The 19,880-nt window shown below is 44.5% G+C and overlaps 1 protein-coding gene across 1 annotated transcript in view; it reads left to right on the forward strand.

Annotated features, from left to right (window-relative positions):
* Positions 1-19,442, forward strand: part of LOC112228335 (CXADR-like membrane protein) — a 121,404-nt gene extending 101,962 nt beyond the window's left edge. The window contains exons 4-7 of the mRNA XM_024393560.2: positions 618-785; positions 5,058-5,180; positions 5,328-5,469; positions 15,433-19,442. Of these exons, the coding sequence (XP_024249328.1) occupies positions 618-785; positions 5,058-5,180; positions 5,328-5,469; positions 15,433-15,787 (788 nt within the window). The 3' untranslated portion in view covers positions 15,788-19,442. The remainder of the gene's footprint in view (positions 1-617; positions 786-5,057; positions 5,181-5,327; positions 5,470-15,432) is intronic.
* Positions 19,443-19,880: the final 438 nt, after the last annotated feature.

The raw sequence follows: 19,880 nt of genomic DNA on the forward strand, positions 1-19,880 counted from the left end.
ATACTTGTCTCCCGTTGACATCAATGCATGACTTACATCAAAGTCTGAATGGTGTACACTGATCTCAATTTAGATTTCAGCCTAATGTAAAATATAACTCACATATTACCTGTGTTCAATGTCTTTAGCTCTGTTCCACCATGTTCCACTGTTCCACCATGATGGTTCCCAGATTCTGCACCACATCTCTCAGGTGTTTCATCTCAGTCCAGATGTCAGGTTGGGTGGTGGTCTTACTGTCAGTCAAGGCTGAAGTTTTGGTCTTCTGGCTCTCATAGTGAACTCCACTCCCCTCCTCCCTGTCTCCCTGAGCCCATGATGCCCCAGACACACACAGCAGCACCACCAGTGGAAATACACAAGCCCTCATTCTGACAATACTCACACCTTCTAATGTACCTTCTCGTCCTTTTTATACAGTACCTGAACCATTACATAAGATCACTGTTGTTTTATTTTAGGTGCACTTTCATTTAAGTCCAAGAACTCAAGACGAGATAATTTGTGGATAAGATTATTTTTTAGTTATTTTAAAGGTATGTCGTGGGAAATATGAACCTGTTATTATCTAATACAAAAACGTGTGTGTTTGTCTCTCTCTTTCTCTCTGTCCCCAGTGAAGCCGTCTAAGCCGCGGTGTTGGATGGAGGGCCGGCTGTTGGAGGGTAGTGATGTTAAGATGAGCTGTAAGTCTACAGATGGCTCTGACCCCATAAACTACAAATGGGAGAGACTGCTGGACAAGGGCAAGTATGTGGGAAAGCTGCCCCCACTGGCCCTCATAGGTAAGCCCTCTAGTCCACTGCAGGCTCTGTGTGTGTGTGGGTGTATTTCCTGTGCCTTCAAGACATAATGACAAGTCTGTCATAAGTCATACACTGAATTAAACTCCAACTAAGATGTCCTACTTGAGATGAAAACATTGAGTAATTTCCAGATCCCCTTTAAGGACTTTTGGGACAGAACATACTGTACTTTACATAATGAAAGTGTGTGTCAGAATGCCAGACCAATTTCAATGCAAATACACCTTCTCCAGTATCCTTGTTTGACCTTGTTCACATGTCCAGTTGGCGTTAGTGACAAGTGTTGGTAGAGTAATTTCTCACATGCAGACTCGCCCAAGTTCTTAGTCAATAGCAGTCCTACTTGTGCTGGGAAACTGTCCATTCCCATCTGTCACAGCAAAGGATGGAGTTTACCAATCCCAAATCAAACACCAGCCTGACGCCCTATGAATTTCTGTTCTTTATTGAATAGTTTAGGTAAAAAAATTGGTCTATAACTGGGAACAGTACTACTCATTTTCTACAATTACAATGTTTTAGTCAATTAGCAGATGCTCTTATCCAGAGTGAGTGCATACATTTTTAATACTGGTCCCCCGTGGGAATAAAACCCACAACCCTGGCATAGCAAGCGCCATGCTCTACCAACTGAGCCACACATGCAAAGAAACATTATGAAAGGGACCTTGCAGGAAAATGTAAAAGAGACACCATGGTTTGGATCATGGTTTGGTCACTGAATTAGTTTAACTTTATACATTTCCATTATTATCTATCACTATTTTTCTTTAAATATCTCATTTGATGTATCCGATGATTGTTAAAAGTTCAAACACTCTCCACATAACCATCACTTGCAATAGTGTTTCTGGATTTGATAGTTGAAAAAAAGCTTTAAATTGCATCACAATCACTGTACCTCACTGTATCCTGAACTTCCTGACGGACCGCCACCAGGTAATAAGGGTAGGATACAACACATTTGCCACGCTGACCATCAACACGGGGGCCCCACAGGAGTGTGTGCTAAGTCCCCTCCTGTACCCCCTGTTCACCAACAACTCCAATACCATCATCAAGTTTGCTGACGACACAACGGTGGTACAACTGATCACCGACGACGATGAGATGTGATGTGCAGTGTGATGCCAGGACAACAACCTCTCCCTCCACGTCAGCAAGATAAGGGAGCTGATTGTGGACTACAGGAAACGGAGGGGTGAGCACACCCCCATCCGCAACGATGGGGCTGTTGTGGAGTCAGTTGAGAACTAAAAGTTCCTTTGTGTCTACAACACTAAGGAATTATCATGGTCCACACACACCCACACAGTTGTGAAGAGGGCATCTCAGCACCTCTCCCCCTCAGGAGGTTGAAAAGATTTGGCATGGGCCCTCAGATCCTCAAAAAGTTCAACAGCTGCACCATTGAGAGCATCTTGACTGACTGCATCACCGCTTGGTATGGCAACTGCAAGGCACCCGACCGCAAGGCGCTACAGGAAGGCCCAGAAAAGGCCCCAAAAAACTTCAGCCCCCAAGCCATAGACTGTTCTCTTTGCTACTGCACGGCAAGCGGTACCAGTGCACCAAGTCTGGAACCAATAGGAACCTGAACAGCTTCTAACCCCAAGCTATAAGACTGCATAACAAGACTGCTAAATAACTAATCAAATGGCTACCCGGACTAGCTGCATTGACCCCGTTTTGCACCAACTCTTTTACCCACACACACTCACACACTGCTGCTACTGTCTATTATCTATCCTGTTGCTATTGTAACGGGGTGGTGCGCGCTAAATAGTGTTTCAATCGGTGACATCACTTGCTCAGAGACCTTGAAGTAGTGGTTCCCCTTGCTCTGCAAGGGCCGTGGCTTTTGTGGAGCGATGGGTAACAATGCTTCGTGGGTGACTGTTGTTGATGTGTGCAGAGGGTCCCTGGTTCGCGCCCAGGTATGGGGACGGTCTAAAGTTATACTGTTACACTATGTCACTTTACCCCTACCTATATGTATTCTACATAGCTACCTTAGTTACCTCGTACCCCTGTACATCGACTCGGTACTGGTACTCCCTGTATTAGCCATGTTCTTTTTTACTCGTTATTCACGGTGTATTTATTCCTCGTATTTCTATTTCAATGTTTTATCTTAACTCTGCATTGTTGGAAAATACCCTGTAAGTAAGCATTTCACTGTTAGGACTCTATTCAATCAGATCTGCTTTAGCGGACATCTGCATAATGGATGTTTTGGCGTGTCGGAGGTGGACCTGCATTAGAGCTGTCAAATCCACAAGTGGCTCCCGGCATTATAAACTCAGCAAAAAAAGAAACACCCCTTTTTCAGGACCCTGTCTTTCAAAGATAAAAATCCAAATAACACAGATCTTCATTGTTTCCCATGCTTGTGCAATGAACCATAAACAATTAATGAACATGTACCTGTGAAACGGTCATTAAGACACTAACAGCTTAAAGACGGTAGACAATTAAGGTCACAGTTATGAAAACTTAGGACACTAAAGAGACCTTTCTACTGACTCTGAAAAACACCAAAAGAAAGATGCCCAGGGTTCCTGCTCATCTGCGAGAACGTGCCTTAGGCATGTTGCAAGGAGGAATGAGGACTGCAGATGTGGCCAGGGCAATAAATTGCATTGTCCGTACTGTGAGACACCTAAGACAGCGCTACAGGGAGACAGGACAGACAGCTGATCGTCCTCGCAGTGGCAGACCACGTGTAACAACACCTGCAGAGTATCAGTACATCCGAACATCACACCCGCGGGACAGGTACAGGATGGCAACAACAACTGTCCAAGTTACACCAGGAACGCACAATCCCTCCATCAGTGCTCAGACTGTCCGCAATAGGCTGAGAGAGGCTGGACTGAGGGCTTGTAGGCCTGTTGTAAGGCAGGTCCTCACCAGAAATCACCGGCAACAACGTCGCCTTTGGGCACAAACCCACCGTCACTGGACCAGACAGGACTGGCAAAAAGTGCTCTTCACTGACGAGTCACGGTTTTGTCTCACCAGGGGTGATGGTGAGATTTGTGTTTATTGACGAAGGAATGAGCGTTACACCGAGGCCTGTACTCTGGAGCGGAATCGATTTGGAGGTGGAGGGTCCGTCATGGTCTGGGGCAGTGTGTCACAGCATCATCGAACTGAGCTTGTTGTCATTGCAGGCAATCTCAACGCTGTGCGTTATAGGGAAGACATCCTCTCCCTCATGTGGTACCCTTCCTGCAGGCTCATCCTGACATGACCCTCCAGCATGACAATGCCACCAGCCATACTGCTTGTTCTGTGAGTGATTTCCTGCAAGATAGGAATGTCAGTGTTCTGTCATGGCCAGCGAAGAGCACGGATCTCAATCCCATTGAGCACGTCTAGGACCTGTTGGATCGGAGGGTGAGGGCTGGGGTCATTCCCCCCCAGAAATGTCCGGGAACTTGCAGGTGCCTTGGTGGAAGAGTGGGGTAACATTCCACAGCAAGATCTGGCAAATCTGGTGCAGTCCATGAGGAGGAGATGCACTGCAGTACTTAATGCAGCTGGTGGCCACACCAGATACTGACTGTTACTTTTGAATTTAACCCCCCCCCCTTGTTCAGGGACACATTATTCCATTTCTGTTAGTCACATGTCTGTGGAACTTGTTCAGTTTATGTCTCAGTTGTTGAATCTTATGTTCATACAAATATTTACACATGTTAAGTTTGCTGAAAATAAACACAGTTGACAGTGAGAGGACGTTTCTTTTTTTGCTGAGTTTCCATACAGCAGACATTACCTTTGGCTGCACCGAGTCATATTAACAGAAATCCCATGCAGCCTTGTTTATACATTTGAAACGTGAGATGTAATCTACACCTCTATTAGGATGATAGATGTAATCTACACCTCCATAAGGATAATATATGTAATCTACTCCTCCATTAGGATGATAGAAACCCTCATTATTTATTTTCATGATTTTTCTATTTATTTGAAAAATACATTATTTCTATATTGCCCACACTTTCTCGTTCTGAATTTCTAATTTGAGTGGGGGCGTGTGGCTTTGTGACAATGATCACAAGAGGAGCTGATCACCGATTTGACAGCTCCAACACAGTTCCACCTCCAAAACACTCACTATGTGGCTGTCTGCTATCTCCGGTAACGCTTGATCTGATTGAATCTGGGCCTTAGTCTACACGAAACCATGTGACAAATACCATTGTATTTGAATTTGACCTTGTCCTGTTCTCGTGTAAGATTTGAAAAACTCAGAGATAGTGACACTGAGGAACCTGACCAAGGAGAGTGCTGGGGTGTATAAATGTACAGCCAGCAACGATGTGGGAGAGGAGAGCTGCACCGTGGAGGTCAAGATGCACTGTGAGTAACCCAGGCTATAACCAACACCCACGTACACCTGTCTCATATTATAACCCCATTAGGGTTACCAAAGATGATCTGTAGGACAGTAATAGCTATCCCATTCTTTCAACCTGTGAACCATATTTATCTTTGTGTACATTTTAGATGTGCGGGGCATGGGTGTGGTGGCGGGCGCCGTGGTGGGCGTGTCCTTCGGTGTCCTCCTCATCATTCTCATTATTTGGCTGGTGTTCCGCAAGAAGGAGAAGAAGAAATACGAGGAGGAGGAGACCCCTAACGAGATCAGGTACACACAATCACACACACACACACACACACACACACACACACACACACACACACACACACACACACACACACACACACAGATTTAGGTTAGTTAAGGTAATTTGCAGATAGACAAAAACACAGAACATATTGAATCAAAAATAACAGAAAGTAAATACATAAACAGATGGGGTGGGAACAAACGTCACCTAGTTGGTACAAAAAGGGACTTGACTTCACTCTCAGTGCCTGTGTAGCATCCTCTCTCCAGCCTGTGTACCATCCTCTCTACAGCCTGTGTGCATCCCCTCTCCAGCCTGTGTAGCATCCCCTCTCCAGCCTGTGTAGCATCCCCTCTCCAGCCTGTGTAGCATCCCCTCTCAGCCTGTGTAACATCCTCTCCAGCCTGTGTAGCATCCCTTCTCCAGCCTGTGTAGCATCCCCTCTCCAGCCTGTGTAGCATCCTCTCTCCAGCCTGTGTAGCATCCTCTCTCCAGCCTGTGTAGCATCCTCTCTACAGCCTGTGTAGCATCCCCTCTCCAGCCTGTGTAGCATCCTCTCTCCAGCCTGTGTAGCATCCCTTCTCCAGCCTGTGTAGCATCCCCTCTCCAGCCTGTGTAGCATCCTCTCTCCAGCCTGTGTAGCATCCTCTCTCCAGCCTGTGTAGCATCCCCTCTCCAGCCTGTGTAGCATCCTCTCTCCAGCCTGTGTAGCATCCTCTCTCCAGCCTGTGTAGCATCCTCTCTCCAGCCTGTGTAGCATCCTCTCTCCAGCTTGTGCAGCATCCTCTCTCCAGCCTGTGTAGCATCCCTTCTCCAGCCTGTGTAGCATCCCCACACCAGCCTGTGTAGTAGCATCCTATCTCCAGCCTGTGTATACACTCCCCTTTCCTCCCCATCCCTCAGAGCAGGTTCCTTCCCATCCCTCAGAGCAGGTTCCTCCACATCCCTCAGAGCAGGTTCCTCCCCATCCCTCAGAGCAGGTTCCTTCCCATCCCTCAGAGCAGGTTCCTTCCTATCCCTCAGAGCAGGTTCCTTCCCATCCCTCAGAGCAGGTTCCTCCCCATCCCTCAGAGCAGGTTCCTCCCCATCCCTCAGAGCAGGTTCCTTCCCATCCCTCAGAGCAGGTTCCTTCCTATCCCTCAGAGCAGGTTCCTTCCCATCCCTCAGAGCAGGTTCCTCCCCATCCCTCAGAGCAGGTTCCTCCCCATCCCTCAGAGCAGGTTCCTTCCCATCCCTCGGAGCGTCCTAAATTTTGTCTGCTGCCTGCTGGCAGTGCTTGTTACAACAGCAGCTATTTTCTGGCGATAGCGGAGCCAGTGTCGGGCTGAATTCTGCAGGCACATGGGGATGGCTGCGCACCAATAATGGAGTGGCATAGCAAGGGGAAGAGTCGCCTAGCTGACAGTCACTTCTGTCCTGTTGACATATGGAGCATTAGCGGCGACACATACATACACACAGTCTGATATCAAACTGATGTTGAATTAGAGAAGGTGAGGGGTTGCTAATGAAGTAGTGACAATTAAGTGCATGTCGATGAGGTGCTGTCCTTACCTGACCTAACTAGGGTTCATTGTAAGAAGGGGATACCAGTTATTCTGTCATTCAGAGTACCGTGTATTTGGTCAGCTACTGCTGTTACTGCAAAGAACATATCCGTTTTATATAAAGACATACAAGTTCATAATGGATGCAGACATACACTACCGGCCAAAAGTTTTAGAACACCTACTCATTCAATGTTTTTTCTTTATTTTTACGATTTTCTACATTGTAGAATAAGAGTGAAGTCATCAAAACTATGAAATAACACAAATGGAACATAAATGGAATCATGTAGTAACCAAAAAAAGTGTAAAACAAATCAAAATATATTTTGTTTTGAGATTAAAATAGCCACACTTTGTCTTGATGACAGCTTTGCACACTCTGGGCATTCTCTCAACCAGCTTCAAATCAAATCAAATTTAGTTATATAGCCCTTCGTACATCAGCTGATATCTCAAAGTGCTGTACAGAAACCCAGCCTAAAACACCAAACAGCAAGCAATGCAGGTGTAGAAGCACGGTGGCTAGGAAAAACTCCCTAGAAAGGCCAAAACCTAGGAAGAAACCTAGAGAGGAACCAGGCTATGTGGGGTGGCCAGTCCTCTTCTGGCTGTGCCGGGTGGAGATTATAACAGAACATGGCCAAGATGTTCAAATGTTCATAAATGACCAGCATGGTCAAATAATAATAATCACAGGCAGAACAGTTGAAACTGGAGCAGCAGCACGGCCAGGTGGACTGGGGACAGCAAGGAGTCATCATGTCAGGTAGTCCTGAGGAATGGTCCTAGGGCTCAGGTCCTCCGAAAGAGAGAAAGAAAGAGAGAGAGAAAGAGAGAATTAGAGAGAGCATACTTAAATTCACACAGGACACCGGATAGGACAGGAGAAGTACTCCAGATATAACAAACTCTAGCCCCCCGACACATAAACAACAGCAGCATAAATACTGGAGGCTGATTCAGGAGGGGTCAGGAGACACTGTTGCCCCATCCGATGACATCCCCGGACAGGGCCAAACAGGAAGGATATAACCCCACCCACTTTGCCAAAGCACAGCCCCCACACCACTAGAGGGATATCTTCAACCACCAACTTACCATCCCGAGACAAGGCCGAGTATAGCCCACAAAGATCTCCGCCACGGCACAACCCAAGGGGGGGCGCCAACCCAGACAGGGAGATCACATCACTGACTCAACCCACTCAACCCACTCAAGTGACGCACCCCTCCTAGGGACGGTATGAAAGAGCCCTAGTAAGCCAGTGACTCAGTCACTGTTTTATTTATTTTACCTTTATTTAACTAGGCAAGTCAGTTAAGAACAAATTCTTATTTTCAATGATGGCCTAGGAACAGTGGGTTAACTGCCTGTTCAGGGGCAGAATGACACATTTGTACCTTGTCAGCTCGGGGATATGAACTTGCAACCTTTCGGTTACTAGTCCAACCTTTCGGTTACTAGTCCAACGCTCTAACCACTAGGCTACCCTGCCGCCCCGGCCACCCCTAATAGGGTTAGAGGCAGATAATCCCAGTGGAAAGAGGGGAACCGGCCAGGCAGAGACAGCAAGGGCGGTTCGTTGCTCCAGAGCCTTTCCGTTCACCTTCACACTCCTGGGCCAGACTACACTCAATCATATGACCCACCTGAAGAGATGAGTCTTCTGTAAAGACTTAAAGGTTGAGACCGAGTTTGCGTCTCTCACATGGGTAGGCAGACCATTCCATAAAAATGGAGCTCTATAGGAGAAATCCCTGCCTCTAGCTGTTTGCTTAGAAATTCTAGGGACAATTAGGAGGCCTGCGTCTTGTGACCGTAGCGTACGTGTAGGTATGTACGGCAGGACCAAATCAGAGAGATAGGTAGGAGCAAGCCCATGTAATGCTTTGTAGGTTAGCAGTAAAACCTTGAAATCAGCCCTTGCCTTGACAGGAAGCCAGTGTAGGGAAACTAGCACTGGAGTAATATGATCAAATTTTTTGGTTCTAGTCAGGATTCTAGCAGCCGTATTTAGCACTAACTGAAGTTTATTTGGTGCTTTATCTGGGTAGCCGGAAAGTAGAGCATTGCAGTAGTCTGACCTAGAAGTGACAAAAGCATGGATTAATTTTTCTGCATCATTTTTGGACAGAAAGTTTCTGATTTTTGCAATGTTAAGTAGATGGAAAAAAGCTGTCCTTGAAACAGTCTTGATATGTTCTTCAAAAGAGAGATCAGAGTCCAGAGTAACGCCGAGGTCCTTCCCAGTTTTATTTGAGACGACTGTACAACCACTAAGATTAATTGTCAGATTCAACAGAATGTCTTTTTGTTTCTTGGGACCTAGAACAAGCATCTCTGTTTTGTCCGAGTTTAAAAGTAGAAAGTTTGCAACCATCCACTTCCTTATGTCTGAAACACATGATTCTAGCGAGGGCAATTTTGGGGCTTCACCATGTTTCATCGAAATGTACAGCTGTGTGTCATCCGCATAGCAGTGAAAGTTAACATTATGTTTTTGAATGACATCCCCAAGAGGTAAAATATATAGTGAAAACAATAGTGGTCCTAAAACGGAACCTTGAGGAACACCAAAATTTACAGTTGATTTGTCAGAGGACAAACCATTCACAGAGACAAACTGCTATCTTTCTGACAGATAAGATCTAAACCAGGCCAGAACTTCTCCGTGTAGACCAATTTGGATTTCCAATCTCTCCAAAAGAATGTGGTGATCGATGGTATCAAAAGCAGCACTAAGGTCTAGGAGCACGAGGACAGATGCAGAGCCTCGGTCTGATGCCATTAAAAGGTCATTTACCACCTTCACAAGTGCAGTCTCAGTGCTATGATGGGGTCTAAAACCAGACTGAAGCGTTTCGTATACATTGTTTGTCTTCAGGAAGGCAGTGAGTTGCTGCGTAACAGCCTTTTCAAAAAAAAATTGAGAGGAATGGAAGATTCGATTTAGGCTGATAGTTTTTTATATTTTCTGGTTCAAGGTTTGGCTTTTTCAAGAGAGGCTTTATTACTGCCACTTTTAGTGAGTTTGGTACACATCCGGTGGATAGAGAGCCGTTTATTATGTTCAACATAGGAGGGCCAAGCACAGGAAGAAGCTCTTTCAGTAGTTTAGTTGGAATAGGGTCCAGTGTGCAGCTTGAAGGTTTAGAGGCCATGATTATTTTCATCATTGTGTCAAGAGATATAGTACTAAAACACTTGAGTGTCTCTCTTGATCCTAGGTCCTGGCAGAGTTGTGCAGACTCAGGACAACTGAGCTTTAAAGGAATACGCAGATTTAAAGAGGAGTCCGTAATTTGCTTTCTAATAATCATGATATTTTCCTCAAAGAAGTTCATGAATTTATTACTGCTGAAGTGAAAGCCATCCTCTCTTGGGGAATGCTGCTTTTTATTTAGCTTTGCGACAGTATCAAAAAGGAATTTCGGATTGTTCTTATTTTCCTCAATTAAGTTGGAAAAATAGGATGATCGAGCAGCAGTGAGGGCTCTTCGATACTGCACTGTACTGTCTTTCCAAGCTAGTCGGAAGACTTCCAGTTTGGTGTGGCGCCATTTCCGTTCCAATATTCTGGAAGCTTGCTTTAGAGCTCGGGTATTTTCTGTATAATAGGGAGCTAGTTTCGTATGAGAAATGTTTTTAGTTTTTAGGGGTGCAACTGCATCTAGGGTATTGCGCAAGGTTAAATTGAGTTCCTCAGTTAGGTGGTTAACTGATTTTTGTCCTCTGGTGTCCTTGGGTAGACAGAGGGAGTCTGGAAGGACATCAAGGAATCTTTGTGTTGTCTGTGAATTTATAGCACAACTTTTGATGTTCCTTGGTTGGGGTCTGAGCAGATTATTTGTTGCAGTTGCAAACGTAATAAAATGGTGGTCCGATAGTCCAGGATTATGAGGAAAAACATTAAGATCCACAACATTTATTCCATGGGACAAAACTAGGTCCAGAGTATGACTGTGACAGTGAGTAGGTCCAGAGACATGTTGGACAAAACCCACTGAGTCGATGATGGCTCCGAAAGCCTTTTGGAGTGGGTCTGTGGACTTTTCCACGTGAATATATAGGTAGGAATTCAGGGAACTCAATGAGGAACGCTGTATATGGCCCAGGAGGCCTATAAACAGTAGCTATAAAAAATGATTGAGTAGGCTGCATAGATTTCATGACTAGAAGCTCAAAAAATGAAAACGTCATTTTTTTTTGTAAATCGAAATTTGCTATCATAAATGTTAGCAACACCTCCGCCTTTGCGGGATGCACGGGGGATATCGTCACTAGTGTAGCCAGGAGGTGAGGCCGCATTTAACACAGTAAATTCATCAGGCTTAATCACATCAAGATTATGATCAGTGATTAGTTCATTGACTATAATTGCCTTTGAAGTAAGGGATCTAACATTAAGTAGCCCTATTTTGAGATGTGAGGTATGATGATCTCTTTTAATAATGACAGGAATGGAGGAGGTCTTTATTCCAGTGAGATTGCTAAGGTGAACACCGCCATGTTTAGTTTTGCCCAACCTAGGTCGAGGCACAGACACGGTCTCAATGGGGATAGCTAAGCTGACTACACTGACTGTGCTAGTGGCAGACTCCACTATGCTGGCAGGCTGGCTAACAGCCTGCTGCCTGGCCTGCACCCTATTTCATTGTGGAGCTAGAGGAGTTAGAGCCCTGTCTATGTTGGTAGATAAGATGAGAGCACCCCTCCAGCTAGGATGGAGTCCATCACTCCTCAGCAGGTCAGGCTTGGTCCTGTTTGTGGGTGAATCCCAGAAAGAGGGCCAATTATCTACAAATTCTATCTTTTGGGAGGGGCAGAAAACAGTTTTCAACCAGCGATTGAGTTGTGAGACTCTGCTGTAGAGCTCATCACTCCCCCTAACTGGGAGGGGGCCATAGACAAATACTCGATGCAGACACATCTTTCTAACTGATTTACACGCTGAAGCTATGTTGCGCTTGGTGATCTCTGACTGTTTCATCCTAACATCGTTGGTGCCGACGTGGATAACAATATCCCTATACTCTCTACACTCGCCAGTTTTAGCTTTAGCCAGCACCATCTTCAGATTAGCCTTAACGTCGGTAGCCCTGCCCCCTGGTAAACAGTGTATGATCGCTGGATGATTCGTTTTAAGTCTAATACTGCGGGTAATGGAGTCGCCAATGACTAGAGTTTTCAATTTGTCAGAGCTAATGGTGGGAAGCTTCAGCGTCTCAGACCCCGTAACGGGAGGAGTAGATACAAGAGAAGGCTCGGACTCTGACTCCGACTCGTTGCTTAATGGGGAAAACCGGTTGAAAGTTTCTGTCGGCTGAATGAGCGACACCGGTTGAGCATTCCTACAGCATTTCCCTCCAGAAACTGTGAGAAAGTTGTCCGGCTGCGGGGACCGTGCAAGGGGATTTATACTAACGTTACTATCTGTACTTACTGGTGGCACAGACGCTGTTTCATCCTTTCCTACACTGAAATTACCCTTGCCTAACAATTGCGTCTGAAGCTGGGCTTGTAGCACAGCTATCCTCGTCGTAAGGCGATTGTTCTCCTGTATATTATGAGTACAGCGACTGCAATTAGAAGGCATCATGTTAATGTTACTACTTAGCTTCGGCTGTTGGAGGTCCTGACGAACCATGTCCAGATAAAGCGTCCTGAGTGAAAAAGTTGAATGAAAAAATAATAATAATAATTGAGGGAAAAAACAAAAATATAAACGGTAATTAAAAAGTAAAAACCGTAAAGTTGTCAGGTAGCAAAGTAAGGTTGGCAACAAAACGCACAGCAACACGTAAACAAGACTGCAAGTTGTGACCTGGAAATGGCTTCACCTGGAATGCTTTTCCAAAAGTCTTGAAGGAGCTCCTACATATGTTGAGCACTTGTTGGCTGCTTTTCCTTCACTCTGTGGTCCGACTCATTCCAAACGATCTCAATTTGGTTGAGGTCGGGTGATTGTGGAGGCCAGGTCGTCTGATGCAGCACTCCATCACTCTCCTTATTGGTAAGATAGCCCTTACACAGCCTGGAGGTGTGTTGGGTCATTGTCCTGTTGAAAAACAAATGATAGTCCCACTAAGCACAAACCAGATGGGATGGCGTATTGCTGCAGAATGCTGTGGTAACCATGCTGGTTAAGTCTGCCGTGAATTCTAAATAAATCACTGATAGTGTCACCAGCATAGCACCCCCACACCCCAACACCTCCTCCTCCATACTTTACGGTGGGAAATATACATGCAGAGATCATCCGTTCACCCACATCGTGTCTCACAAAGACAAGGCAGTTGGAACCAAAAATCTCCAATTTGGACTCATCAGACCAAAGGACACATTTCCACCGGTCTAATGTCCATTGCTCGTGTTTCTTGGCCCAAGCAAGTCTCTTCTTATTATTGGTGTCCTTTAGTAGTGGTTTCCAGAGGTGGGACGAACTCATTGTTTTACAAGTCATAAGTAAGTCTCAAGTCTTAGCACTCAAGTCCCAAGTCAAGTCAAGAAAGGCAAGTACGAGTCAAGTCTCAAGTCAAGAGCGTCAAGTATCAAGTCAAGTCCCAAGTTCTAAACTTTGAGTTTCGAGTCCTAAACAAGTCATAATGTGCTCTTCACCAAATGTAATACCATTTCATATTTTTAACAAGAGCAATAGTACATTACAGTTATGCAAATCATGAATGCTTTTAAAAATATCTATATATTTATTACTTTCCAAATAAACGTTATATTTCCATGGAAATACATGGATAGCCATGAGAAAGACACCCCCCCCCAATGGTGATCAACTATCGAGGATCGCTATGGGGCGCAATCGGGCGATATAGGCTTGTACACCATCGCCCAACCTTAACACACACACACTCTCTCTCTCTCTCTCTCTCTCTCTCTCTCTGTGTGGTTACAGTAGGCTAACGTATGTCAATGGTTTTAGGAACAGCAGTAACATCAGGCAGGATTTAGGCTACCAACTGCCTAGCCAGTTGTAGCTCAATCTTGGGTGCAATGATCACGTTCCCGCACTGACTAACTGTGTGGAGGCTCATTGATTTAATGTTACGTTAGCCTACACCAGTAATGTAATAAAATATATAGCTGTCGGCTATATTAGCCACAACTTACCGTTATTTGTGTAGCTTCAAATGTCGAACCAAGTTGGAAATTGTTACGCCTCCAGCTGTAATTTTCTTCCTGCATTTTTTGCAAGTTGCAATCTGTTTTTTGTTGATACAGCATTGTCTTTATATCCGAAAATAATAATTTGGGGTATCATCTTTCCAAGGGCTCCATCTGAATTCACCCGCTGACATTCCTCTGCACTGCCACGTACAACTTTTTTTTAGCTGGCTCAATTTGATTGGCTGCTATTTGATTCAAACTGTAATCCGTTAAATGAAGAGCTGATGCGCTGCACACTTTTAAAAATATTTGGGCTTGGGGACGGTATCAAGTCAGGTCGAGTCATAAGGCTCAAGTCCAAGTCAAGTCACGAGTCATTGTTGTTAAAGTCAAAGTCAAGTTGTAAGTCATCATATTTGTGTCTCGAGTCTGATTCGAGTCCAAGTCATGTGACTCGAGTCCACACCTCTGGTGGTTTCTTTGCAGCAATTCGACCATGAAGGCCTGATTCACACAGTCTCCTCTGAACAGTTGATGTTGAGATGTGTCTGTTACTTGAACTCTGTGAAGCATTTATTTGGGCTGCAATTTCTGAGGCTAGTAACTCTAATGAACTTATCTTCGGCAGCAGAGGTAACTCTGGGTCTTTCATTCCTGTGGCGGTCCTCATGAGAGACAGTTTCATCATAGCGCTTGATGGTTGACTGAATTTCATATCTTAAAGTAATGATGGACTGTCATTTCTCTTTGCTTATTTGAGCTGTTCTTGCCATAATATAGACTTGGTCTTTTACCAAATAGGGCTATCTTCTGTATACCCCCCTACCTTGTCACAACACAACTTATTGTCTGAAATGCATTAAGAAGGAAATAAATTCCACAAATTAAGGTACACCTGTTAATTGAAATGCATTCCAGGTGACTACTACATGAAACTGGTTGAGAGAATGCCAAGAGTGTGCAACGCTGTCATCAAGGCAAAGGGTGGTTATTTGAAGAATAACACTTGTTTGGTTACAACATTCCATATGTGTTATTTCATAGTTTTGATGTCCTCACTATTATTCTACAATGTAGAAAATAGTAAAAATAAAGAAAAACCAAAGAGTAGTTGTTCTAAAACGTTTGACCGGTAGTGTACGCGTTGTGCGTTATAATGTGTTCTGCATGCATTTAAACCATTATAGATGTGCTTGTAATGCACTCACTGTGCATTATGCGGAAGGTTGTCATTTCATTAATATTATCTTGTTTCATTGAGTGACATCCTTTGATGTCCTGAGCCACATGTCTTTGTCTCTGTCTCAGGGAGGATGCGGAGGCTCCCAAAGCCAAACTGGTGAAGCCCAACTCTCTCTCTTCGTCCCGTTCTGGAAGCTCCCGCTCGGGCACCTCCTCCACCCAGTCCATGGTCCACACCACTGCCCCCCGGGGGCCCCGCGCCCGGCTTCCTGACGTCGCCGCCCTCAAGGAGAACAGCCAGCCCCCCAGCTTCCCCCAACAGCCCCCTGCCTACACACAGGTGGTCCCCAAGACCCCTGAGCCCCGCACAGCCCCGGCCAAGCTCAGCCCTCCCCCAAAGCTAAGCCCCGGGAACCTGGCCCGCATGGGAGCAACGCCGGTCATGATTCCTGCCCAGACCCAGGCCTTTCAGACTGTGTAGGAGGGAGGGAGGGAGAAGTGGAGGGAGTAGACGCAGACAGACACAAGAAGCCCCAGTACACAGCTGATAGCAACACCCAGCCTGCCCCCAGAAACCCTGTGAAAACCAGCCATATCATCAACTAAAAGTATAATTGAGTGCATTCTACGAAGGGAAGACTTTCGTAAGAGGTTTTGTCTCCTGTACAAACAATACAGAGCGAAATCTTTTGTTCGCATGATATCCCATGACAACAGAACATTCATTGTGTTTTTGCCTGATTTTGCTGACGAGGTCAGTGATGTGTATCATACTCTGACGAGGTCAGTGATGTGTATAATACTCTGACGAGGTCAGTGATGTGTATCATACTCTGACGAGGTCAGTGATGTGTATCATACTCCGACGAGGTCAGTGATGTGTATCATACTCTGAGGTGGAAGAAGAGGAGCAAAGGGAGGACCCTGGTAGAGTTGAGGTATTTTTAAACCAAACCGACAGAGCCATGAAAGCGGAATGGGGTATGGACAAAGGAAGGGAGGGAGTGAGAGCAAACAGGACTGGAAAAGAGCAAACAAAGGAGATACACAGGCTGCATAGCTCAGCAGAGATCAGGCGAGGGTGTCTGGCTGTTTTACGACGCCTGATACCTGCTACCAACCAGGACAAACCAGACAAGACAAAGAGAGAAAAAAAACAAAAAGACAGGAAAAGTAAACCTCTCTCTGGACTTGCCTGAGCACCACACCTACCACACTCACACACTCTGCCACACCGAGCCAATCAATATCTCCCAGGCTTCTTTGCTGGCATCACAGACCTCCATGTAATCTCCTCCGGGATATCCGCCAAGGCCAGCAGGCATGGTGATTGGTTTAGTAAGGAAGGGGGTGCACCGATCGATTGACACACCAATGAGAGTGGAGGAAAGTTGGATGCTGATACAAGAGGGATGTTTGCCTGTGATTGTACAAAGATGATATAGCTTAAGTAAGAGACTCCACCTAGACACGTCACCTGTCATCCTGTACACCTGCACATGGGTCACTCGCAGCAACACGAAAGATATCAATATTGATTTCCCATCTTTCCTGTGCGTCCAGCACTATACACTCAACAAGTCTGGACTTATGTAACGTTATCTTCCAATGTTCATGGACAGCGTCAATTAAGGCCATAGGAATATGTGACTGTGGTCATCATAGGGGATTATTAATGGCTGAAATATGTATTGCTTAATATGTATTGTCTAATATTCTACGTTTCTTTTTTTCTATTTCATTTATTTCAGATTCCTTCAGAATGTTTAAAGATTGTTATTAAAGGGGTGAACTTAAGCCCTATCGATAAAGTGCCACAGTTGATGTTTGTTGAAGATGGTTAATGGCATTTCTGTTTTAATTTGTGTTGTGTTAATGACATTTCCATTAATCCAAAATGAATGAACTAACATATGAATGTGTTCTATGCCGTGCAGTATATAAAGGGCTGGAGTCAATTTGTATCGCCAACTAACGTGCAAGATCCGCGTTATAGCTCCATTTAAATTTAAAGGCAATGGTCCCGCGTTCGCGGAGACCGCATTCAGTCGGCTGAATAGAAAATGACCTTTACATTTGAAATACTTCCGCGATATAGATTGATTCCAGCCCAAAATCATTGGATGAATCCTTGTTTTTTAATGAGCAGAGATTTGCAGCAATACATTTAATCCCCTGCAGTTGAACTGTGTCTGAAAAAATACAAAATATATTCTGTATAATGAGAAAACGAGCAAAGGGCCATACACATCATAATATGATATCACATGCGTTGGCTCAGCACCCTCTTGTGATTATAGAAGAACAGTAATGATAATCCTAAAGAGGGCCTTGGCCTTGTGGTGTATTCATTTTAATTGAATACACCACAAAAAAGTATTATTCACAAAACATTAAACACCGATTTACAGTTTTAAATGGTTAACTCTACAGTACACCTGAGATTGATTCCATTTCAAGCAGAATGAAAAGGACAATAGCTTTGAGTGAAGTCTCTTCATGGTGGCCAAACAGAATTTAAACAACACTCAACCTCAGTAAAATATCCTGGCTGAAAGTGTTGAATTATGCCCTACCATTCTCTGATTTAAATGTCAACTTTTGCCTGAGCTTTCATCTGATCCAAATGCGTGACTTCTGCCTAGCGATAGTCTTCTCTGCCTCTACGCAGCAGCACATTGGTCCTTCAGTGTTATGACTGCTTCCTCCAAAGAGACACCCCTGTTATTCTGGCTCAATCGCAATGCAATGGATGAGATGTCAGGAGCTATTTGGAGTGACTGATGCTGTGGCGCCCTCCAGGAGAACCCAGCAAACTCATCTTAGATCACCCAGGAGGGAGGGCTCTTCTCGTCCAGCGGTGCAGAGCATAAGAGCACACTCGTACTCTGGCCTCCGAAATGGTTCAAACGAGGACGGGTGACTCGAGAGTCTATACTTCTTGAAAAAGGTTCAAAATTTACCTGGCTTTTCGTTCATGCCTGGTTGAAATCACCCAGATTAGTTTGTATCAATAATTGTATTTTGTAAAGTCGGCCTATTTTTGATGAGATTATTTCATGATCGTGGGCAGTTCAAAGAGTGAAAAGAAAATAGCAATTTTGTCTCTGTGACTCGAGTACTTCCAGCTTGCCCACTGCTGGTTGAAAAGCACCTTTAAACCAGGAGACGGATGAGTGGCGAGATGAAAGGACGACACCTGAGGGAGAGCTCCTGATTACCCACCACAACCCCCTTTGAATTTCCCATTATACCTTTAAAAGCCAATACAGGGAGGCCGATGATTGAATGTGGCTCTTACGGCCGTTTGATGGGGTAGGATACGCACCGGTATTGATTTTTTTGTTATCTGAGTGGCTCTGTGAATTCCCCTGGCAGAGGGCTCTGTGTCCTGAATCATTAGGGTTTCCACCCTTTTTCGTTTGAATGTCTTGCTTGGCAGACAGGAGGAATGGGAATGCTCCAAACCATGCTGGGGATAGGAACAACGTGAACCACAGGCGTTACATTGCCCTTTCACCATGTATCGACTCCAAAAGGCCATTACCATAGGTTAACTAGTACAAAACCTGCATCTTGATGTCATTTATTAGTCTGTCTACTAAATACCTCCACTATGGTTTGAGTGATGGGACCTTTGATATCATGCATACAGTGTAATGTTCAAGAGCGAAAGAATCCACCCAAAGCTGAAAAATGATGGATATGCATGTCACAGATACTTAACTAGAGAAAGAACAAAACTGTATTTTTGCCTCAATGCTTATATAAATATATAAATGATCATCTTGTACAAAAAAATTTTACAGTTAAAACAAATGCTATGACTGTAAAAAAGGAAAGTTATGTTCATTTTGAGTTTACTCCTTTGGGTTAAGAATTCAGTCATAAGTACTTTGCACTTTCTTAAACTGTGCTCTCTGTGTCCCGCTTGCGTTAAGCCCTTTTCACCAACAGCATTAGGGGGGAAATGTTCTCTCTCACTCTATTGTCTTTGATTGACAATGTCATGCAGTTACTTTGAGTTGTTGTAAACCAAAAAGGAAATGTACATACCTCCTTCTCGAGTGAAAAATGTATATTTGTACAATATCTGAATAATTACTGTTTTGGTTTGTAATAAAGCATTTGATGAATAGCCACTTGGTATGATTGTTCTCTACTTCAGACACGCCGGCATGTGTAGGGACGGTTTCCTGGACACAAAGTGCATTCGGAAGTATTCAGACCTTTTGACTTTTTCCACAGTTTGTTACGTTACAGCCTTATTCTAAAATGGATTAAAATATTTTTCCCTCATCAATCTAAACACAACACCCCATAATGGCAAAGCGAAAACAGATTTTATATACATTTATAAAAAATAAAAACAGATACCTTATTTACATAAGTATTCAGACCCTTTGCTATGAGACTCGAAATTGAGCTCAGGTGCATCCGGTTTCCATACGCCTTGAAATGTTTCTACAACTCGGAGTCCACCTGTGGTAAATTCAATTGATTGGACATTTGGAAAGGCACACACCTGTCTATATAAAGGTTCCACAGTTGACAGTGCGTGTCAGAGTTAAAAC

The sequence above is a fragment of the Oncorhynchus tshawytscha genome, linkage group LG30 (genome assembly GCF_018296145.1).
Source record: "Oncorhynchus tshawytscha isolate Ot180627B linkage group LG30, Otsh_v2.0, whole genome shotgun sequence".
Classification (NCBI taxonomy): domain Eukaryota; kingdom Metazoa; phylum Chordata; class Actinopteri; order Salmoniformes; family Salmonidae; genus Oncorhynchus; species Oncorhynchus tshawytscha.